General features: G+C 45.0%; 1 protein-coding gene across 1 annotated transcript; it reads right to left on the bottom strand.

Moving 5' to 3' along the window:
- Positions 1-1,038: 1,038 nt before the first annotated feature.
- Positions 1,039-23,784, bottom strand: Ilkap (ILK associated serine/threonine phosphatase). Its single transcript, XM_028755352.1, has 12 exons — positions 23,612-23,784; positions 16,098-16,163; positions 15,573-15,629; positions 13,457-13,576; positions 12,324-12,450; positions 9,789-9,895; positions 9,226-9,319; positions 7,913-8,000; positions 6,737-6,858; positions 3,770-3,889; positions 1,537-1,618; positions 1,039-1,299 (listed from the first exon to the last, which is right to left on the bottom strand). The coding sequence occupies exons 1-12, from the start codon at positions 23,664-23,666 to the stop codon at positions 1,159-1,161; spliced, it is 1,179 nt and encodes a 392-aa protein (XP_028611185.1). The 5' UTR covers positions 23,667-23,784; the 3' UTR covers positions 1,039-1,158.
- Positions 23,785-24,656: the final 872 nt, after the last annotated feature.

The raw sequence follows: 24,656 nt of genomic DNA, 5'->3' as shown, positions 1-24,656 counted from the left end.
GGCCTCAAACTGGCTATAGAGGAGGGTGGCCTTCCAATTCTGATCTTCCTGTGTCTAACCAAGTGTTGGGGCTATAAGAATGTACTGCCATGCCTGGTTTATGGTGATGGAGCCCAGGATTCTAAGCAAGCTAGGAAAGCTCTCTACCAAGATGCGTCTTCAGCCCTCAGTGGGGTTTTGAGACAGGTCTTACTGTGTAACCCAGGCTGGTCTTTTCTATTTATGGCTTTTCCATGGCAGACCCTAAGAAGTCATCTATGGTTTGTACAGGATATTCTGAGGTCCTTGTAGCATCCATATCCACAGCACACTTTCTAGCTGGCCAGTAGGCGGCATGGCTATGGAAAAGGAGGAGGAGGAGGAAGAGGAGGAGGAGGAGGAGGAGGAGGAGGAGGAGGAGGAGGAGGACAGTGTCTATGATAAACAGGTCTGGAAAGGCAGCTGTGCAGTACTACAGCCCCAGCCAGTGTTTATACAAAATCTGCAAGAGCTCTTCACTAAATGGCCCCAGAAGGTGTTTGGAGACAGGTTAGAAGGTTCTTTGGGGGCCAATCATGCCAAGAGGCTCCCTGCCATGGGTTAGACCATCCACTCAGGCAGCAGAGCCAAGCACTCAGTTGTCCTGAGACTGACCGTGAGTTTGATGCTATGGTGGATGGGTGGTGACAGCTGAGTGAAAGCCAGGACGACAGTCCTCCTCCCAGGGCCCACTTCAGGGGAACAGGAGCGAGCTGACTGTGGATGTCTAGGGACCTGGTGAGACTGGCATGCCATGTGGTAAATTCATCCATGGACCCCACTTCAGCCACACCTGGGCTCCCGCCAGAAATGTACAACATGTGCTCTGTACGGAGCCCGATTATCACCCTGTCATCCTACTGCAAGGTCCTACTTCCCCAAAGGGGTCACAGTGAGAGCAAGAGCCTGTGAACTACTAACAGGTCATCATGAGCTTGTCCAAGATGTCCATCATGGTTCTGACAAGGACAGATCCAGAGCACATTCTACAGCAAACACAGTTAACTCAGGACTAGTCACTCAAATAACTAGGAAAAAAGAAACCTTTATTTACAACCATAGAAGTCCCACAGGAGTACACACAGCGTGCACAAACAAAATGAACCTGCAAGTCAAGAGCACACGTGCAGTGTGCTGGCCTCAGTGTCCTATCCTCACCACCATCACCGTCACGTTGTCTGCCGAGCCCCGCTGCACTGCCTTGTTAGCCAGCCTGTTGCATGCAGCTTCATAGCGGGCATCAACAGCAGGCTTCCCTTCTCGGGTCTGGATCTTGTCATCCTACCAAAGGGATGGGATCTGAGTGAACAGGGCACCAGCCTTGTCATTCTCTTAAGACACTGCAGCCAGGGCAGGGCCTGCTCTGTTCCTAACACAGGCTGGCAGGTCAGTGACCGGGAAGAGCCACAACAGGGCGTATGCTGACCGAGCTTAGAGATGACTCCTGACACAGGGAACAAGGGGCTATGGAAATAAAGAGCAGCTGAGACAAGTGGCACACCCTCTAAGATGTCTCACCTCAAGGCAGGACAAGATGAAGTTCACAGCTTCTTCTGGGGTAAAGACCTTGAAGAGCCCATCGCAAGCCAGCAAAATGAACCTAAGGCATACGGAAGAAACAAGGGTCTCAGGCACAAGCTCTTGAACAGAAGGTGACCTGAGAGTTCAGTGAGGAGTGGCTAGCTGTCTAACATTAAGGAAAGCCCTGGTTCCACCCAGTACCCTAAAAATAAAAATAATGGCACACATATGTGTAATCTCAGTCCTCTGGAAGTGGAGAGAGGTCATTCTGGCTACACAGCCAAGTTTGATACCAATGGGGCTAAAGGACATGTTGTCTCAAAAGACCCAAACCCACCAAGCTTGGTCATGCATGCCTTTAGTCCCAGTACTCAGGAGTCAGAGGCAGGTAGACCTTGAGGCCAGCCTGGTGTATACAGTGAGACCCTGTCTCGAAAAATAAAACAAGGAGCTGGAGAAATGGCTTCGTGGTTGGGAGTACTGACTGATCTTCCAGAGAACCCAGGTTCAATTCCCAGCACCCACTTGACAGCTCACAACTGTAACTCCAGGATCTGACACCCTCACACAGACATACTTGCAGGCAAACCACCAATGCACATTAAACAAACAAACAAATCAATCAACCAAATAAAACAAAAATCCTCAAAACCAAACCAGTAGCACTGCGCCTGTCCAACAATTCAGTGGCCAAGAAAATTTTAAGGCAATAGAATTTGTGTAAGAAAGCTGAAACTCTTTGAGTTGTGATTTAAGGAGGGATGCTGTATACCACAAGAGGGACATTTCCCACCCATAAATAGAATCACAGAGACCTCAGCATGAGATGCTGCATTCTGGTACCACAGGGACAACCATGACAGCAGGTATGTAGTGAACATACCTATGATCCACCACAGGCCCAAGGATGGAGAACGAAGGGCAAACATCCTAAGGGAGGCATCCTTAGGTGATGCTTCACTGCTAAGGGTCTGAGATCCTAGAGTGGATATCCCTTTCTGGTCTGAACACAGCTCACTGTCCCCGAGATGCCCAGAGGAAGCCTCTGAGAATCTATGTTTTGTTGTGGAAGCCACTGTTCTCTTGGCCTGGCTTTAAGATAGCTACCTGCCTTTGTTTCCTATCCTGTCCAGAGTCTCCATCTTCTGGTAGGTCACATATCTAGCCACATTTTGTGACCACACAACCTGAGGGTGGGATATGGTGGGGACAAGTCTAAGCAGGCTATGCTTTCCAGTATATTTCAGTCAAACTCAGAATAGTAAGTCACACAGACATGTCTTAGCACTGCCACTACACACTGCTGATGTCATGGTTGTCCCTAAGGTGCCATTCTTTGAGAGCAGAGAAGAGACCAGGCAGCTGACCTGTCCTAATCTAGGGCAGAGAAGGCCATAACCCTACAAGGGGCCTCCAGAAACACACTCCAAGACCCCAGGATAATTGACAACATGGCGCAGGCAGGCAGGTGTCAGAGCATGGCTCTTCCCAACAGGCCTGGGAGCTGTGCCTAGAGGCTGCCATGTGGCCTCTACTCTCAGCCACCTGCCCCCTCCTTCACCTCAGTCCTGTTTCCCTGGGCTCCTTCCATTCCTTTTGCTCATAGTTTGGCTCAGCCTTCCATCCTGCTAGGGTCAGGAGAGCTCCCTGCCTGTTGCCTAGCCCTTAACCACTCTTCCTAGGTTCCCTGTGCTACCCTCACAAGCCTGTGCCTGGTCTTGATCTACCTCCAACAAGAGATTCCTGAACAGGAAGTCTTTCTCAGCCACTCAGGCCTTGATCCTATGATTTTCTACATTTGTAAGCTAAAACACAAATGCCTTGGCAACCGCACAGATCCTGCTCAGTCTGTGCCCAGAACTTCTTCCCACTTCCCACTCAGTCCACCAAGTCCTTAGCCACTATTGCTAGCATAGACCTGGCTGTTTCATGCTGTACTTGAATGAGTTGACGTGGTCTGGACAGTCCCTCTGGAATGGATGCCTCTCCCCACAGTAAAGACTCCTAGCACAACTCCTACATGCCTGTGATAAAGCAAGTATCCATCTCATCCGCTTCCTGACCATCATGGACCCCGTAAAACCAGAACCCACAGGAGTCTGTCTCTGCACTCCTAGGGCCAGGCACAATGCATACCTCTCCCCAGCTTCCCCCAGCAAAGGCTGAACACAGATCTGAGCAAAGTCAGCAAGAGAAACAAGCCCCTGTATGTGCACACCCACACTTTTACCTGTCATTGGGGGTCAGCTGGCAGCGTCTGATATCAGGTACAGATGTGACTCCACAACGCTTGTACTGCCCATCTCCAATGGAACGAGATACCTCCAACACACCCAAGACACGCCCATCTCTAAAATGAGGGGAACAATGTCAGACTCTCACTTGACTGGTCACAGGGCCCTGAAAGCAGAAACTGAGAGTCCATGATAGCTGAGTCTGACATTTCTTTTTATTTAGTTTTTGAGATGGGGTTTTTGTGTAGTCCTGGCTGTCCTGGTACTCATGGTGTAGAGCAGACTGGCCTCTCAAGAGATCCACTTGACTCTGCCCTGAGTGCTGGGATCAAAGGCACTCAGGTAGCCTAACATTTCTTTATCTCAGGTGAGACACAGACACAAACCTAGGTCATTCAGGTCGTGCTCCCTCAGGGATGGGGACTACACAGCTATACTCTGGCAGCAGCGATGGGCACCATCCAACCTAACTGTCGATGGACGCAATGGTGAATGTCATCACAATGCCTGTACCCCCTCCCCAACCTCCCATGCCCAGTTATTCTCACAAGATGACATGAGTCCTAAGCCCCTTAAATGACTCCGCACACAGCCTATGTGAAGGTGGCCAGGAAAGAGGATGGTAAGGAGTCTACCTGTTGAAGCGCGGCTCGGAAGCTAGCTGAGCTCCGACCCCTAGCTGCTGAAGCACTTGCACTTTCACATCAGCAGGACTATAATCTCACATTTTTTTGTGAGAGAAAAAAAACAGGTGACCTGTAACTAGAAAAGGTACCTTAGGCAGACACTATGATCAAAGGGAACCAGTGTGGAGTGCCACTGCCCCCAGAACCATGCCAGCCAGGCTCAGATTGACTCCCTGGGCTCTAAGGCCATCACGTTTAAGATGTACTAAATGCCAAAGCAGCGTGGCGGTTTAGTATCCCCAAGCTTCCTAAGTCACAAATGAGACGCTGTACAGATAGACAGGTGGGACAGGAAGCTCCTCCTGGGCCGGTGCTACAGTTCTGGAGGCAGGACTCAGCCTAGCCTTACACCCCCAGTGACTCAGTTCAGCTGCCCTGAATGAATGTTTTTTTAATCCCTAAAGACTTCTGCTGGCCCCTGGGAAAAACAGAGCATTCTAGAATACAAATTATTAAACAGAACTGGAGTAATGAAAGTGCCTGAGAGCAGTATTGAACAGGAAGAGTGGGGGTGCTCAGCTTGGGAGTTCCCATAGAGGAAGCAGCCCCAATCTTAAGAGCCATGAGAGAACCTTTTCGCAGAGCCTTCCTACTCCAGCTCTCATGAGCTCAGACTCTGGCTCTTCCTGGGCCTGGGGCTCATCTGGCTGCTGAAGAGAATAGAAGACCACTGACATCTCTTTAGCATGTGGGAAAAGGGGAAGAATGCTCCACCCTGGAGAACAGCAGAAGCCCAAAGCCAGTGTGTGAATACTAGTTATAGACAACTATAAGCTCTGGTCCCCGAGGACCATGATGCTGTAACTTAGCCCAGTCCCAGGTGCCTGATGCTGATGGATTGCAACATCAGGCTTCAGCAAGCCTGCCAGGCCAGGCCCTTCCTTGCAAAAGAAAAGCAAACCTCTTTTCATGCTCCCATAGGAACGCCTGCTGCACACTGCCTTCATTGTAATGAACATGTACTAGTAAGAGGCTAGTCTTTATGTCATCTGTCAATGGACACCACACTGCTGCCCCCTTGTGGCTACTGTTGAGATGTAGCAGTGGGTCTCAACCTTCCTAATGCTGAAACCCTTTAATACAGTTCCTCATGTTGTGGTGACCCCTAACCATATAATTATTTTGTTGCTACTTCATAACTGTAATTTTCATACTGTTATGAACCGTAATGCAAATATCTGATATGAGACCCCTCTGAAAGGGTTGTTCAACAGCCCAAAGGGATCATGCATGACCCACGGGTTGGGAACTGCTGGTGTATAGGAAATCTGGTGCTGAGTCCTGTGTGACCCCATGTAACCTGGAAGAACTGCAGTTTCCACAGTGGCTGCCTCTCTCTACCCCCACAGGCAATACACAAAGACTCACAGCTCTCATACAACTTATAGAAGAGAAAGACTTCAAACTTCAAATTCAAAACATCTTAGAAGCTTAGCTAAAAGTAGATTTTTTTGAACATGTATATCCAACAGAACAAAAAACCTTAAAGGACAAATTACAGAAAGAACCAGAAAACACTTGTGGTCATATTTAGAAGGTAATGTTTGTGAAGTGGAAGAATGAAGTCTTCATTTAACCCACAAGTGATGACTCTAGTCACATGGCCTTCGAAGACAGTGGTGAGTGAACTGAGGAGACACAGCAGCAAGATGTAACCCTCTGTGTCAGCAACAGCAGATTCTGAAGGTGTCCTTTATTAACTAATTTTTGAGAGAGTGCCTCACCACATTGTGCAGGTAGACCTTGAACTCCTAAACTCAAATACTCTCCTGTTTCAACCTCCCAAGTACCTGAAACTACAAGTATTCCCATTTCTAGCTCTGAATCTGGTCTACTAACCACTAGAGATTCTCTCTAGAAACTCTAATTTATTCAGTGCCACAGAGGGCAGTATATAAACTGGGCATGCTAAGGCAGGCCAATAATTCCAGCAGTGAGGAGCTGGAGGCAGGAAAATCAGGAGTTTAAGGCCAGCTCTGGCTATAGACTGGAGTGAGGCCAGCCTGGGCTAGATGAGACCCTGTTCAAACACCAAACAAGGACAGTATGAGCGAAGCTTCCCAGAACACTGAAAATAGTTAGTGGTTAAGAATTGACTTGAGACAAATTTTATTTTTCTGTTCAGCCAGGGATACACTGTCTACCTTTACTGAGACAGAGATGAACTGAGCTATCCATAGGCACCACCAGACCTGAGAGCAGGCCTTACTATGCACATTAATCCTCGAGTGTGTGGAGGCCTGAGTTCCTGGGGGCTCCCGTAAGTGCCCCAGATACCTGACATTCCCTCCAGCCTTCTGTATCCTCATGCGCTCTTCATACTGAGTTGGGTTGTGCTCTTTGCTGAGGCTTAAGGCTGCATGCTTTTGACTTTCCTCATTATAACGACACAGGATTGCCTGGGAAGAAAGAGATCACAAACCATGGAATTCAGTGAGCAGCATCTAGGACTCTGTTGAATGGAGACTTACAGTGACTTCACCCTCAGCTGCCTACTGACATAAAGAAGCTCAGAGAATCCAGAATCAAAGAAATAGCAAATAGGAATGTTTTTCTCATTCTCATGGTAAGAAACCCCCAATTTTGGTATCAATTCTGGCATAAGCCTTGCTGGCTGACTGAAGCCAATCTCTCAAATGGCCATTGTCAGTGGCATCAGTGCCAAAGACAGGAGGCATTTAACAAATCCGATGGTCAAAGTCAGAAGTCTGTGAGTTCACCTATGAGAGGTGAGGATATGGACGAGCAAGCATCGTTCCCTGTGTGCTCCTAGGACCATGGCTACTGTGTCTGTTTCACAGAAGACACTAAAGCCCAGAGGAGGGATTTGCCTAAAGTCACATAAAGAACCAGGGTTCAGACTGGGTCTGGCTTGAATAATTTGGGGGGAGGTGGGGGTGGGGGGAAAGGAATGACATATTTTTCCTCCTGTTCTGGCTTGAGTCACTTGTTCTAAACACTCATATACTAGAACTTGACTACAGAGGCTCCCAGGAACATAAGCTCCCTGAGAACAGGCTGTCACCTCAGTTTACAGCTGCATCCCTAGTGATGTACTTCCCTTTCAGAGCTTTCAAGCTATTCTGCAGTAAAAACGCTTCGGAAAGGTGGAGTTAATACTTTCATTCAATACCAACTATGTCAGAAAAAGGAGGGTCTAAGTTACTTGCACACTGATTTCACTCCAAACCACAGCATCACTTAACAGTATGCAAAAAAGAAAAAACAAAACCATAAGGGGGCGGGGACTGGATCTCGGTGTTAAAACAGTTCAGGGTCCTCTGGGAGAACAGACTGTCCTTGCTCAGCTGTTGATTCCTTCCCAGGAGCACACTGGAACACTCCTTGCAGCAACCCCACTAGAAGGCCCAACCAGCCACCAACACTTTAACTTGCTGAAGTTCTCTCCTTGAGACATGCTGTCACCTAAGCAGGTGGCTCAGAGCCACATACCCGACTATCTCCAAGGTTGGCGATATACAGGATGTTGTCCACAGCCAGGACACACGTGGCAGTGGACCCGTCTTTCCAGGCAGGCTTCCTGGGGAAACACATCAGAAACGAAGTCACCACTACCGGTGAGTGCCCGAGACTAACTTACAGAGCTAAGCAGCAGCAAGTTTGCCAGGCTAAAACAGATTGTATCCTCTGAACTACTCTACAGTTTGGAAAAAGGTAGTACCCCCAGATGCTCCTATGTCAAAGGTGGGGATCCCATGGTGACACTATTAGGAAGTACAGTGGACCTCTAGGAGATGGGGCCTTAGGAGAAATCTTAGGTCACTGTGAACGTTTCCTCATAAGGAGCTGTGGGATCTGACCGCAAAGTCCTTCAAGGGGACTGTGGGGCTCGGGTCCATTTTCCCTGTCTCTTGCTGTCTGTCTCAGAGATGAGCTCGCATGCTGATACTCACTACCACCATGATATGCCATTGGAATCAAAGGTCCCAACTAACTGGGTTACCCTATGCTGCACCTAAAATCCAGAACAGTAAACTGAAACAAAGCTCTTTACTTTGAGCATGGGGGGGACACACACACACCTTTGGTTCTCTCCAGAGGCAGGCAGAACTTTTGAGTTTGAGGCCAGCCAGGGATACACAGTGAAATCCTCTCAAAACTAAAAACAAACACCAATCAATTCTTCCTAACATAAGCCAAGTAAACGCATTCTTTACTGTGATGCAGAGATACACACATCTTTGTTTCCTTCTTATATGTATGAGTGTCTTGCCTGCATGTATTCAAGTGCATACCTGGTGCTCCTGGAGACCAGAAGAGGACATTAGACCCCCTTGGAACTGCAGCTACAGAAAGTTGTGACCTACCATGGGGGTGCTAGAAACTGAAGCTGGGTCCTCTAGAAGAGTGAGTAGCCTGTGCACTTAACCACTGAGCCATCTCTGCAGCTCCAACATACATTTCTCTAAAAATTTTTTTTTTTGCTTTTTAAAATTTATTTATTTAAAAAAATATTATTTTATGTGTGCATGGTGTGTGTGTGCATGTGTGTGGAGGGCAAGGCCAACTTTTAAGAAAGCATCTCCTTTTACCATACGGAACAGAACTCAGGGCATGAGAATCAGGGCAATCAACTGATCGGCTTCCCATTAGTTCCACATCCTTCTTAGTTAATGGCTCTGAGAGCTCACACATGGTGCTGGGTACTCCTGAGACAGAAAGCATTGTGCTCAACAGGATCACAAGGCCTGAAGGGTGCTCAGGAAACACCACGCACTGAGTGTACTGTACGCAGTTATACTCACTGGCTTGAAGCCTGTTTCAGGAACTCTTCATCGGTGTGCTTGAAAGTATCTAGCAGGCACCTCTTCACAGTCTTCTCCACACTGATTACATCTCCTGGTGGAAAAGGGTCAAACAGAATAACCTTTCAAGAGGAAAAGGCTGCTGCCCACTCTGGTTCTGTAGGTCGTTTTCACATATAAACTTTTTTCTAAGCATGTCCTTGTCAACAATCTATTCCCTTACCTGTAGGAGCACCATGTAAATTCAGTTGTAGTGGTTTCTCTAGTGTCTCCATGGTGTGTCCAGACAAGGCACTAACCACATTCCAGACACTTAACAAGAAGCTAAGAAATGATGCTTTATTCACACAGCCTCTTGTGACCCCTAAGTTCACTCCTTTAAAAGCCAAAGACTTTTTATTGACTCTAGGGCTTCATGCATGCTATTCAGGTAAACTATCAACTGTGCTATATCCCCAGACCTATCAATGACTTTCTGTCAAAGCAAAACACCCAATCTGACACTCAGTCACGCAAACAGCAGAGGCAAGTCAAATGCCCATAGACTCAGTTCTCAGTCTCACCTTTAGGAAATTTCCTGATTAAGTTCTGGTGCAAATTCTGTGCAGCGAATTTCGAGGCTCGAATTCCTCCATGTCCATCAAAAACAGCAAAGTATGAAACCCGAGTACTAGAAGAACAAGTTAATTATATCCTTAAAGCAATGAACACACCTCTTTACTAAAGCTTGCTTTGTTTAGTTTTGCCATGAGGCTCCATATTGAGCTCAATCTGGCCTCAATTACAGACCCTCGTGTCCCTGCCCAGATGTGTTAAGAGTACAGATAGGCAATCTCACCACACTCAGCTTCAATAACGCTTTGAAGTCTCTTCTCAAGCAATAAACTTGAAATTCACACTGTTGAGATACTAGTCACACTGATATGGGGGAAAGGTAGAAATATTCAAGAGATTTCAGTAAGTTTCATCCATTTTAACTGTTAGAAACTCGAATCTGAGAGTGGTATAGTAGCTCACACCTGTTACCCAGAACAAAGCAGGGCTGGAGCATGAGAGCTGCTAAGAGTTTGAAGCCAGCCTGGGCTAAATCCTGAGCACCAAGACCTGCCTGGCCTACAGAGGGAGACTCTACCTTAAGACACAAAACTAACAAAACCACATTTATTTCAAAAACTAAGCTGAGGGCTGGAGAGATGGCTCAGTAGTTAAGAGCACTTGCTGCTCTTGAAGAAGACCCAGGTTCAGTTCCCAGCATCCGTTACTCCAGTTCCACAGAATTCAAAGTCCTCTTCTGACCTCTCTGGAGACCAAGCATGCATGTGGTGCATGTACATACATGAAGGCAAAAACTTATACATATAAAATAAATAAAATTTATAAATTAAGCTATATAATTTCTCAGTGAAATTAGAATTCAGAACTTTTATCCCATTTAAATCAGACTTTGTTAAACAAATGAAAAAAGTCACTCATCCAAGACTCTTGTCAAAAATGTTCAAAAGAACAATTCCAGGATTGTTGCTTAAGTGTTGATTAATATCTAACTTCAAAGTTTATGCTGATCTTCTTATTCCTATTTCCTATTCAACTTCTGTCAGAAAACCCATATACATGGTAAAAGCTAAAAAAAAAATCAGAGGCAGATGTGGTAGCACGCACCTTTAATCACAGCACCTGGGAGGCAGAGGCAGGTGGATCTCTGTGTGCTCAAGTCTGGCTTAGTCTACATATTGAGCCAGCCAAGGTTACATAGTGCCATAGTACACCATGTCTCCAAAAAAATAAAACACCTACTTCAGCTAAATGGTTCACTGGGTAAAGAGTTTGTCTTGAAAACCTGACAACCTGAGTTTAATTCCTGGTACTCATATAATGGTGGATGGAGAAAACCAACCCCACAGTTATCCACTGACAACTACATAGGCACAGTGTCATGTGTACCTTCTACCTGCATCATAAATGCACACAATAATTTTAATTTAAAAAAATACATCAGAAATAAAACTATGAGAAATTACACTTAGGGTTAAGATCAACTTTTCTTTCAAACTTCTTTGCATTCCTTTGCAATGTAAGACATTATGAACCATGAGAAAACAAGTCTCATCTGCCTTACAACTTGGAACCTGTCACTGTGCAAATGGTATTATCTGGGGATACTTTCCAAAGCTCTTTCCTGGTTTTGAACCCACTAAGTTCTTGACTCTGTCATGATTGTTGGCTCTGCAGCAGCCGTGATGACAAGCTGGATGACAGCTGTTAGCACACTGTATGTTAATGAACTAGTGTCAGGGAAAACCATAGCATGCACATTATGCAATTCTTGATTATAGAAATTACAGATGAAATGTATAACTACACAATGTATATAATCGAATGTTGGCAGTCATGCAATGTGCCACTGTCTGCTTGTTTCTTCTGGGTCTGAGAACTGATCAAAGGCTTCAGTTCCATGTGTGCACCGCTTTCTTTCTTCCAGGACATTTTGACTATTTTGGTCTTTCTGGGCCCTATTATCTATCTGTACAGCCTCTCCCAATGCTGTAAGACTCTGCTGGGCTTGTTTTGCAGACAGAGCGTTATTGGTAGTTCTAAGGCTTTCCAAGAACGTGACAACCACTGAGAATTCAGGATAGGATGGCAAGAATGTATCACCACACCCACACTCAGCGACTTTCAATCCATCTACTCTCTAGGACACAGAATAAGAGCACTCAGCCAGAAGCGAACAGTCTCTGTGAGAGCACAACTGCACCAAGTCCCCAGCAGGGGAGGCAGTTCCCACTCAGCAGCTCTCAGGTGCAACCCTGATGAAATTTAGGCTGGTCAAATCTTGTTGAGGGGCAGTCCCGTGTTTAGCAATGTAATATTTCTGTCTGTATCCACCAAATAGCAATAGCCACTGCCTGCTCCACTTCGACAACAAAAATATCCTCAGATGGTAACAATTATCTCAAAAATATTCTCCCATCTAAGATCCACTAATGCAAACAGCAGGTTCCTCACGGCACCATTCTTGGAGAAGCATCTTCACACAGTCCAAAGCTTAGAACAGGGAAACGACCATCAGCCAGGCTTGCTGGAATGTAAGCACTCACATGAGAGATGATGGAGGGTTACACTCCTGAGTGATATCATTCAGGATGACATGGGCATCCTGCATCTCCTCCCTCTCACCCTTCCGCTCTGCCACATAGCCTTTCAGAGCAAAGATCACTGAAGAGCCTGAGGAAAGAAAACAAAAAGCCAATACAAAACTGTGCCTTACCCTCTAGAAGCCCTAGTCCCAGAGCAAATATGAGGTACTAGAGCAGCCTTGCTCAGCCACATCACCGTGGTACAAATAAGCAATACCCCGCAAGGCATCTCCCTAGTTATAAGTCTGTAGCCACAATCAGGGTTCTGCCAGAAAGCCCAGAGCTGTGACAGACATGTGAAATCAGTGGTGAGCACAAACAGACGAGCTCCACCTAAGGAGACCAGAGTCAAAGAAGTGCTGCCTCACACAGAGGTGGAACTAAGGTTCCGGAAAAGAGATCCCCAAAGGTAAACTGAATTTGGTGACAATTTAATGAGGACATAAAAATCCCATTTCTAGAATCTTCAAATCAGTAGAGTTGCCAACTACACTGCTGGAGACCCTGAAACTATGTATTTGTATGCTCCAGGCTGCCAACAGTGGTAACTGCTACTTTCCTTCCAACTGAGAAGTGAAGGGGCAGGGAGTCTGCTGTAGCACAGAATGGTGTCATTTAGGGACACCTGGAGCACTTCTAGAAGAGATGCCTTTGGCCACATCCCAGCAGTACTGCCACACTGGTGCCATTGCTCTCACTGAGGTGATTATTTGTAGAGGAAGTGAAAGTTTTCAGTCATTTCTCTCTGTCAGTACAGGAAGGGAAGTCTACAGCTATTTCTCTTAGTCAAAGCTAATCAAGAGTTTTCAAATGAAGACTAGTAGTCAGAAAGAATGGATGATCAAAACCAGCCATTTCTGAAGAGGACTGAGAAAAAAACATATGTCCTTCTCAATGCTGAGGAACAATATGGTCTCCTGTCCAGTCAGGCAAGTATATGAAAAGCAAAGGCAGTCTTAAATATCATTTGCAAAAGGGGGCCAAGCCCACTTCTTACACAGGGAGAAGTGCTATAGTTAGGTGCTGACACTGGCTTTGCTCTGGGATGTTTAAGGTATAAATCTGATACATTTGTTTTCAAACTGTCTGAAAACCTTTACAAACTTTCTTTTCCACAAGCTCTTCACCGCCATTCTTCTCCTCCTCAGGGGCTTTCCTCTTTGCTCCTTTCCCTTCATTCTTCACCACCTGGGAACCTGATGTGGCAAGAGAACCTAGAAATGAAGCAAAAGCCAGACAGAAACATCTATAGACTGCAGAGTCACCAGCAGCCCAGGCTCCATTCACTCCAGCCTTGAGACATGAATGCACTTTAGGCAAGGACCAACGCATGCAGTACCCAGGCTAGAATTTCTGGTTAGAAAGACAGAAGACAGGGCAATACCCAGGCAGAATCAAGAACCTGAGAGTCTCTGCCCAGGAGACTTCTCAGTAGCAGAACTTTGTATACAAACTTAAACTTCTAGCCTGTAATATATTGATGATATACTACATCCACAGAGCCTTGGTGACCAACAGGGACATTTTCAAAAGCTGCAGCAAACTTGTATGTTCCTGAACAAGTCCAAACAACATACTCTTAAACGGCTTAAAACAAGGTGAACAGGCAGGTTCTACCTGAATGGCACAGAGTGCTGCTGGAGCTGCCCCTACCTCTATACCAAGCAAACCTAGAAGTACTTATTTGTTGTTTGGAGACTATAAGGTCTAGCTTCAGTTTCTAATCTTCCAGCTACAGTTTCTTCCTAGCATGGTGAGAGTATACCATCTCCAGAGACTGTGTAACCATCTACTGTAGTGCTTGTTATCTCAAATGTCCGTAAGTGCTCTCTGTATCCACTAATTCAACCTACTTGTTAGCAAAAAGAAGAAAAAGCTCTGTGCTAAGATTCATCTCCTTACAAAAGAGTGTATCCACAATGGGATTACAAAATGCATAAAAAGAAAGCAGCTTAGTGAGAAAATGTCACGGATGTTAATACATCTCCTCAATGTCTTTCCATCAGCATCATGCTGCTTACTGTTTGGGTTCCAGTTTTCCTTTCTGTATCCTTTCTAATTTCAAAATAGAGAAGTACACTGCTACTACTAGCCTCAAGGTGAGTTACTGCACCACAGGACGCGGTCTGTATGTTAGAGACTCTTCACAAGGACATGTCTTATAGACTAGTACATGGTCAACTCCCTCCCACAAACTATCTGCCCTCTTAAAAAGAATCAGTTTTCCAAGAAATCCAAAATACTGAGTACTAGATTATACATGCTGTGTAAGTCTTCTAATGATTAACAAGTAGCCAGGCTGAAGTATTTTAAAGTTAAATCTACATAAACAGTTGAATTGCATATTAACCTCATATAATTAAGAGCACTAACTTTATTAAGAAAGTTTTCAAGGCTGACTGATATGAGCATGCTGCAGTTTTTGATATGAGTCCCTAGTCCTGAAAACTTTGGGATTCTTATACAAGATAATTAAATGCTTTTTTTTTTTTTCCTAAGCAATCCTACTGATTTCACAGGGATTAAAAAAAAAAAACTCTTTGGAAAAGTAGTAAATGTTCTATTTGGCAACAAATCGAACTTTTAACCACAAAAACTAGGACCACCTGCAGCCTCTCCCCAGTCCCCAACACAGCCACTCCAAGTAAGAGGCTGTTAATTAGACAGACTAATCAGTCTGCAGCTATAACGTAACAGTATACCTACCACTCTTCCCTTCTCCCTAACAGGACACAAGACAGAACACTGTCATGTCTCTGTGTCTGTGGGGGACATAGGACAAATCAGAGTAACAGACTGAAATTTTAAAAAAAGGTAATATGAAAGTTCATAGTGAATTTCTGGCCTTTTAAATGATTGCTATTATTTTGAGACATGGTCTCATTATGTAGCCCAGGCTAGTCTGGAACTCAAGTTCCTTCTGCTTTAGCCTTCTGAATAGAGATTACAGGCAGGAGCCGCATGCCTGGATCTTAATTCTTAAAAAATCAGCCTAGCAGGTGAAGGCAAAGTCAAAGAGAAGAAACAAAGTGGTTGATATAGTACGGAGGTCTCTAATCTCTGCTTCTGAGGGTATCTGTTTAATTTTAATAGATCTTATCTGTACTATACTTTAATGTCATTCAAAATCCTGTTAAAACCTGTGCACCCAGTTTGCATAGTGGCAAAATAAAGAGTATCTCCAGCCACACCTCAAAACTGTTTGCCTACCTGAATTGCCACTGCCAGCAGGTGGGAGATCATCAAAGAGTAAAGGTCCCCCAGATCCTGAAACACACAAGAACCCAGAGTGAGTCCAAAATGACAAGCCATGCTTCAGTTTCAGAATCTATCCCAACAGGACACCTATGCAGCAGCTTATTGAGACAAATTCAGAACTTGTGTCAATCCAGTGCAACTCAGTCTGCAGGGAATAATACATCCGGAACCTATTTTAAAGTCCTATGATTTCAAAGGAAATAGAAATTCTGTCTTAAAAGAGCTGAATTTCACTTCAACTAGTCACATACTGAACTGAACTAGAGAAAAGGCTCGTCCTGTTTATGCGGCACTTCTCAGGGCTGCCTACTGCAGGTCTTTCTGCCTTACCTGAGGCCATGGATTCAAAACTTAAAGACAGCCAACACCTAAAATATCTGTGTGTTAAAAATGGGGGAAAGGGAGAAAGATTGAGACAACTACAATCCCAGGATGAGTAGACGTTGACACACACCTGGGAAAGCCTGAAGACTGTACCTGAGTCAGTACTGCTGGCCGGGGGCAGGTCCTCAAAGAGCACGGGTCCTTCCTGTGCTTCTTTCCCTAAAACAGAAAACCTGTTTTTAGAGAGCAGATGGTCACCCAGGATACACTTCTACAGGGAAACACACCTGTGCCCTCTTCTCCTGCTGTAAGGTATGTTGCTATGAGTTAAATTTTCTCTTTTCTGTTAAGCAGACATATTTTTAAATATCTCTTTCGGACAGCAATTCACTATAAAAGGCCTGTTTCTAACAGTCACAGTCAACATAAAAACAATGATATAACACCCTAGCAGGTGCCAAATTTAAAACATATTTTGATTTTTTTTTCTTTTTGGGGGGTAGGGGTGAGGGAGGTCTTACAATATAGCCCTGGCCTGAAACTCACAATGAAGACCAAGCTGACCTCACACTCACAGAGATGCTCCTGCTTCTGCCTCCTGAGTGTTGGGGTAAAAGGTGTGCTTCTGCTGCCATCACTCTTCCTCCCCTTTCTCTTCTATTTCCAATACTAAGTATGGAATGCATGCTAAGTGTGCTCTACCTCTGAACTACAATATACTCTTGTTCCTAAAATCGTCCCTTAAAAGAGAATGAGTGAAAGAGAAAGGATGACTTTTGTACCCTCAAGACAGAGTTGAGAAGCAGAGAGAGCCTTCAAAGAACTGTGGGAACTACTGAATGCTATTCTGGTGACTTGTGCAACAAGAGAGAGTCTGTTATAACTTGGTGTCACCAGCAATGAGTCAATAGAGAAAACTTATCTCACAGCTGAAAATGGACAAGCCTCAGAAGAAAGCAAAGGAATGTTTCTTTTCTTTTCTTTTTAATCTAAAAATCTGAAGATTAAATTCTAGATGCCTTATGCCCATTATAATTTTTTCACATAAAATATAATCATTATTCCTTACTCCCCAGCTTCTAAGTCCTACACTTTCCAGATTCAGTTATGCAATATCAATGGCAGCCCAACTGTATTAAATAGGAAACTATCAAAATAATTTGTTTTCAACTGCACACCATTCTAAGCGAGCATAAAGAAACCTTGTGCTATCCCTGACCCCTATCCACTGTATATCTCATCACCCAGAGCATCTCTGCCTGTCACTTAATCCCTCAGAAACCATTAGTGATTGGTGGCCATTTGGGTTATCAGAGTGACTGTCATAGAATTACACTATATTCAAGCAACTTTTATTTTACTTAAGAATGTCCTCAAAGCACATACTATTTTTTTTAAATTACAATTATTTAATTTTATGTGTATAAGTGTTTTGCCTATAGGTATGTCTGTATACCATGTGCATGCCTGATACCAAGAGATCAAAAGAAGGTCTTGAAGCCTCTGGAACTGGAGCTGCAGATGGCTGCAAGCTACCACATAGGTGCTGGGAATGGAACCTGTGTCTTCTACAAGAGCAAGAAGTGCTCTTAGCTACTGGGCCAATCTCTCAAGCCCCCAAACACATAGTTACTATGGTGTATTATGATTATTTTATTGTTAGTTTCTATCAAGCTCTCACACATGTACAGGGAAGAACATGGCATTTTACAGTCTTTTGCATCTACAGAGGTTCTTAGAATGTATAGCTGGGTATAAATGACCACTACACAGCATGCTTATCTCCTACAGTGCTCTTGCAGAGGATCTGGGCTCCATTCCTAGCACCCACAGACCCAACACAGACCTGGTTCTACTGTTTGCTTCTTAGACCACATATAAAATACCTCATAAGTCAGTTCACGTAAATAAATTTATATTCTTCAGGAAGTTTACTTATGATCATGATTTGTTCTCCATATAAAGATGAGATGGGTATCAAGTCTCCTTCTTATGTGTGTCTACATGTGAGTATGCTTAAGTGCTGTGTGTATGGAGGACAGAGGTAGTGGACTCTGGCTGTCTTATTTGATCTCTTTCTACATCATATATTGAGGCAGGGTCTTCCGAAGCTAAAGCCTGCTCATTTGACTCATCTAGTAGTCACTGTGCTTCAGAAATCCCTCTCTGCCCCTGAGTCTTGGGATTACAGGTAGACCTCATGCTCACCCTGCATTTACATGGGCAGTGGGGATCCGAACTCATCTTCATACTGTGTGGCAAGCACTTTACCCATCCCTGTAGCCTAATTCTTCTCTTTAAAACAAAAAGCAGAATTTATCAATTCCAAAGAAAGAAATGTCTTGGGAATATTTAGAAGTGTCTAAATACATATAAGTCCCCTAAAGCTAACAAAATCTCTTTTATGTTATTCCCATATTACAAACGAGAAGATATGTTCTAACCCTCAAGATTCCCCCAACAAGCTGAGGAATCACAAAGGCTTTCATTTTTCTCAAGAGACACAAATGTATGGAAGCAGAAGGCAAAGCTGTCCTTCACTGTCCCCTCTCACCCTTGGGGACAATGAAGCACTGCTTCTGGAACTACTCCAATACCCAATCCAGAGATGACTGCTGTCTTACACAAACATCATCTTACCCAAGCAACCCACCAACATCATCCTCTGTATGCCACACCATCTCTAGAATATCTGTGCCCAGCACACAGTAAATACTACAAAAATGTCCCCTAGACTGAATCAGTTAAGTAAGGATAACTGGAAACCAGTCTGTGCATGCTCACTACAGCTCTTAAAATGTTTCAATTTGTGGTACATTGAATCCACAAGTATGGAACCCACAGTCACAAGAGAGCTAACTCCATTCTAAGAAGCAGAACACTGAAGTACTTACTCTATGCATTAATTCCCCTACAAACCCCTAATTTTCTATCAGCTCACTTCCAAAGGTCTAACAATCAAAACGCCCATTCCCCCGACACTCAAATCTGTACTTGGCTGGGGGATAATGAGATAGCTTAGCGATGTTTCCTCTTGCAGAAGACCTAGGTTCAATTCCTAGAGCCCACATGGTGGCTCAAGACAATCTATAACTCCAGTTGCAGGGGATCCAACACCATCCTCTGATCTCTGGCGACACCAGACACACACATGGTGTCCACACATACAGGCAAAACACCCGTATAACACAAGTCTTTTAAAAATTAGATAATCGAGGTCAAACACATCTCATTCAGAGGGCCAGGACAGCAGTGGGCCCGGCCTCTTAAGGAGAGGGGCATGCATATTACAGCATGGAGGCCAACCTGAGCAGCAGCCTCCTCATCTAAGCACTTTCCACTCCCACTGTCCAGCATGAAAAGTCTTGGCATGGTGTACTTTCAGTTCTCACGGGCACTCCTCACAGCAGATGTCTTGCCTCATGCCAGTCTAGTCCCTCTTCAGCCATAACACTGAGTGTTCAAGCAGCACTGTCACTAAAGGACAGTGCGTTGTTCTCTCTCACCCTACAATACCACCAGAAGTACTTAGTTAAACAGAGAGACACTCTCTCATCTGACTGGCCACAGCTGAGAATGAGTTGTAAAATGAAATACTCACTGCTTGTAAGGTACTATACTAAGGTCTCTAAATGTTGTAACTCAGTTGATTACTCTAAGGATCCCATAAGGTACTGGTACTACTCAATGAAGGAAGCTGAGACACCAAGGCCAGATGTCTGCCCAAGATGAGTGGGCTCTGGGGAGTGGAGTGGAGATTCAAACCTAGCTGGCTGATTTCCCAGTGTGGGCTCTAGCTGGGCACCTGCCTTGGACTTCACCAAGACCACAGCTTACCCTTATAGTAACACACAACCCCAGGCTGGCTCATGAGGATCTCTTTACTCATCCTGCAGATCACCAGTATGGTCAAGCATGTTGTATCTGGATCCTTTAAAGTATCCTGGAGGCTATCAACACCACATTTACCTTAGACAATGGATGTGGGTCATACATATTAAACTATGGAACTTTTCATTAGCCAAACTTTGTACTGTTGAATAAATAGAAATCCAACTATGTGAACTACAATTGTCAATTACCACCAGACACCCCTAACACTAACAGGGGATGGATGAACTGTGCACCTTTACAATCATAGCTAGTACCACCCATCCCCTCCTCCCCATTATCTAGCCAGGGACTACATCTTCTGGATTATTATAAATTATGGTAAGACTTTTTTGTCCTTTGTTTTCTTGAGACAGTGTTTCACTATGTAGCCTGAATGTCCTGGAACTTGCTGTGTAGACCTGGACCAACTACCAACTAGTCTTGAATTTAGAGATTTGCCTGCCTCTGTCTACTAAATGCTGGGATTAAAGATGTGTACTAAGGGGTTGTCTTTTTATTAATTCTGTGAATCTTTTAATCACTAGGCATTACTACATTAATCCTTCAAAACATATACTGTAATTCTTTTCTCAGTTCACTTTAACTATGACTTACATTTTTTCTTGCATATACACTGTTTTAGAAGTAATGTTTTCTTCTGATATTTTAACCTTTATGTTTGTTTTTCCATTTTTTCAAATAAATTCTCATGAAGGTGTATGTATTGTACGTCTAACAAGCAAACAAGTGAACCACTCTATGTAGCCAAACAATCTATGTCAGCATTTTATGTACCTATAAGTGCCACTACTGATATAAAATAAGTATAATTCCTTTCTGCAAAAGATTGATCATTTTTTAAATTGATACACTCTATCAAAATCTTTTAAGTCCTGGAGTGAAGCCTGAATTCAGTACAACACCTGTAGACATAAAACAACACACTTTCTACATACTTTTTTCGGGTTATAAAATTTTTTCTTGTGGGTATGAACATTAAAAAAAAACCAAAATAATTAATCAAAATATGCCTGCTGTGCTGAGTGGTGGCATCATCTTCTGCCACACACTTTGTACTTTTTACAGAATCATTGCAACTGCCCCTTTAAGTTGCTGGTACAGTGCAGATCCCAGGGATGTTACTAGCCATCATCTACAAATCCCTGACTATGTAATCCAACCTGGGCCATGCATTCCATCAAACGCACAGGTTCTCTTTATTCCACAGAATCTGCAGGAGGCATCACCTATTAAACACATTTGCCAACAGTCTGAAGGTAAAAGGGCAGTGCGAAGCTTGATCTAAAGACACAGCCACTTCCATTGTCCACACACCTTATTGTAGTATGTGAAAATTACTAGACTTTTTTTTTTTATTGCTCCCAGTACTATTTTGGCAAATTTGTCATACTGACCCATCATGTATGAGTTGGGTCAGTATGCAATTTAGTCTTATCCTTCTGACTACTTAGCAATCCACACCATTTACTAAAACAAAGTATGATGTCTGAACATGGTCCGAGAATGGAGTCCTGTGAGAATTCTAAGTGCCTGTGAGAAAACAAGACAAGAGTCTTGTGACTTCAGTTTCTTCAAAACACATAATTGTTCTTGGAATGTGTTTTTGTGTTCCTCCAGGTGTAGTGGATAGGAATGAGGTTTTTTTTTTCAGATTATTTGTTATTGTTTGCTGCTATTATTCAGTTAAATGTTTATATGCCTCTATGGAAAAAACATTTCTGCCAAGTGCAGCTTATCCTTGTGATTGTACTCTTTACTCATGTGACTCTTAACCCTCTGAATAAAGTTGGCTATATTACATGAGAAGTTAGTTAGCTTCGTTTATCAGCCCCATTCTCCCAGGTCCTACCACCAGATAGAGCTAAACAGTATAGCATGCAAATTACTTTTAAATCATAGTATTGATTTAATGTTTAAAATATAGTATTAATTTTTAAATCATTATCTTGGAACTAGAGATGATGTTCTTTAAGCAGGTAAGAGCACTGGCTGCTCCATTCCAGCACAGAAATGGCAGCTCACAACTGTCTGTAACTCCAGTTCTAAGGGATCCTACTCCCACCTCTTCTGGGCCTCGATAGATAACGGAGATAGATAACGGACACAGGTGGTGCAGACATACATGCAGGCAAAACACTTGTAGCCATTAAAACAAAACTTCCTCTTGTTAGGGTGTTATGTAACTATTTTGTTGGTACTGTTGCTGTTTTTTGAAACAAAGTCTCATTATATGGTCCAGACTGGCCTGGAACTCAAGAGCCTCCTGTCTAGGCCTCTATAAAGTCCTGGGATTACAGGTGTTATGTGGGAGCAGAGGGGGGACACGTTTTTGTAGGATGTTTTATTAGCTTGCTACAGTAACATTGAATCTAAATTCTCCCAAACTCTTCAGTATTTTGCCCTCAGCGTTCTGTGCTCCACAAATTCTGGAAGCCTGTCTTGTTTTAAAAGTTCAAGAATACATTGTAACAGTGTCCATATCCTCCTGGCAAGCAGGAAACAGTTCCCAAATGCACTCCTAGGAACAAAGAATCTTAAATACCCCACCACCTCTATGGAAGAAGGACAGCCTGGGCTGAAAACTGGGCTTTGGAGGGAGGGACCCAGGACGCGCCCTCTGCACTTATCTGCTAACTCTCAAGTTTTAGTAAGGAGTTATAAGGTTTTATGTTATGTCAAGAGAGCCTTGACCACGGAGAAGACCCAAAGTAATTTTGGATAAAAAGCAATAGGAACTACAAATGATGACAGATTTCCAGACACACTTGATAATCCAAACTCTGGTCCAAGCACATTCAGACACAGTTTATATCCACTGACAGGTGCAAGACTGCCTGTATAAGGCCAGCTTTACTCGCAACTGTAACAGTGGTTATCTTCAAAAAGAATGGCTGAATCAAATTCACAGACTCAAGGCCTAGTTACTTAGAAGCTCCTGTACCATCAGAGTGGTAGGTGGGAGTAAGTAACGGTGCCACTACCAGGAGCAACTGCATAAAGATGACACTACAAAGTATCTCAGAAGTCTGGAGGTGCGCAGGTAAGAAACCAAAGCATAGGTCGTAAAGGGGACAGGTCAATACCTTCTCTTGACCTCAAGCCCCAGCATTCTTCCATGCCAGCCTGTCCTGCTCTACCAAGCTGGAGATCTGAGCCCTCCCACGTTTGAACATTGTTTCCTTGTCTAGAATCTCTGGAAACTATCAGCCTCTCCAACTCGCGAAGCCCTCGCTAAAGGCCGCCTCTTTCCCCGGTCTTTCTCACTAGTCTTCGGGTACCGTTACTCTGGACGCTCGGCGTTTCCCACGGTTTTTAACCTATGCATCTGCGATCAGAACTGAACGCTCTGAAGGCAAAGGCTGGGTCCTCTCCACCTTCCTATTCTCTGCCAAAGATGTTCCCAAAACGTGGGCTGCATACGCCCCGCCCCCCCACTCCCGGGCTAGCTAGCCATAGCGCCCTGCATTGGCCATGCAGGCGCCCCGCACCAAGGGACTGAGAGTCTAAACTTGTTCTTTAAGTTATTGGGGTTTCCAGTACGCAGATAGGCCCAGGGCCAGAACATTCGGCTGGGAGTCTTGCTGCGGCCAAATTAAAGCCAGAGTGCCCCGACCTTTCGGCGCGGGACTTCGTGCGTGTGCCACGCGAGGCCCGGACAGGGATCGCGCGGTCGCTGCGGCCTCGGGAGGCACAGGCCGAGACTGAGGCGGCGGTGGCGCGAAGATGGCGGAGGCAGCGCATCCCGGCGCCGCCCTCTTCCCCGCGCCGCTTACCGGCAGACGGCCGCGGCGCGCGCTCGGGCTCTGGCAGGTCCCCGAACAGGTCCATGGCGACGGGGCAGTGGAGCGGAGGCTCCGCGCTACCCTGGGCGGCGGCGGCGGCGGCGGCGGCGGCGCCGTCACTCACCGCGGGAGACCCTGCCAATCGCGCGCCGCGCAGCCGCCGCCCCAGAGTGCTACGCGCGGGGGCGGGGCGGGGGTGGGATGCGCAAGCGCACAGGCGCTTTTGGCCTGGGCATTTGGTCCCGTGATAAATTGTTACGGCGTTTCCCCGGAAAGAAGAGAACAGTGGCGCTGAGCCTGACATCCAGACAGGCTTTTGGCTGGAGAGGCAGGTCTGCACCTGTCCGGTGTTCCCAGTGCGACCGAACAGGCAAAGCGCCTTCTGACCTCCCGGGAGCAGGATGGCGCCCAGCAGGGTCTCGGCTGTCCCACTGGGATAGAGACCAGAGAAAACACCATCACTGGGCAAGCCACAAAAGTGCCAGACATCCCTCTTCTCAGCCACCAAAACGGCTGCTGCTTTACTAATTACAAAGTTGTGCTCTGTATTCCCCTGGTCTCAGAAAAGAGCAATTCGTGGAATTACCTCTTCTTGCCATACAACCCACAAAGACCTCACTTCCTTAAATGTGCCCAAATGTATTGGCCACACACCCAAATCCTAACAGTCCTTTCCAACACCACCTTACCTGTTTTTTCCCGTGTTGTGTAGACTTACTTGATGCAGTAGATAACAAATCATTGCTTCCTTGCAAATGTAAACCAGGTATTCTCTAGCTGCAATAGGTGATTCCACCCAGCAGTCCTTCAAGCCACTGTTTGAAGCCTCTTCCATGACAGATGTAGGATTTTGAAATAACAAATTGTCTCTTGTCCACGTCTCACCCACTTATCAGCCCACCCCAACTTGACATCACCCACTAAGTCTTCAAAGCAGCCTCTTGCTAAGTGTCTTAGAGTTTCCATTACTGTGAACAGACACCATGACCTAGGCAACTCTTATAAAGGACAACAATTGGGGCTGGCTTACAGGTTC

The sequence above is a fragment of the Grammomys surdaster genome, unplaced genomic scaffold (genome assembly GCF_004785775.1).
Source record: "Grammomys surdaster isolate TR1022 unplaced genomic scaffold, NIH_TR_1.0 126059, whole genome shotgun sequence".
NCBI lineage: Eukaryota > Metazoa > Chordata > Mammalia > Rodentia > Muridae > Grammomys > Grammomys surdaster.
The sequence above is the reverse complement of the archived record's forward strand: the minus strand, read 5'-3'. Positions and strand labels throughout refer to the sequence as shown.

What these genes read in the sequence shown, in the direction of transcription:
- Ilkap (XM_028755352.1), bottom strand. Translation starts at nt 23,666, where the DNA reads ATGGACCTGTTCGGGGACCTGCCAGAGCCCGAGCGCGCGCCGCGGCCG. An exon ending in GGCCAGCAGTACTGACTCAG is followed by an intron (nt 15,630 to 16,097) that starts GTACAGTCTTCA and finishes TGTGTGTTTCAG; the next exon opens with GATCTGGGGGACCTTTACTC. An exon ending in CAGCTGACCCCCAATGACAG is followed by an intron (nt 1,619 to 3,769) that starts GTAAAAGTGTGG and finishes CGTATGCCTTAG; the next exon opens with GTTCATTTTGCTGGCTTGCG.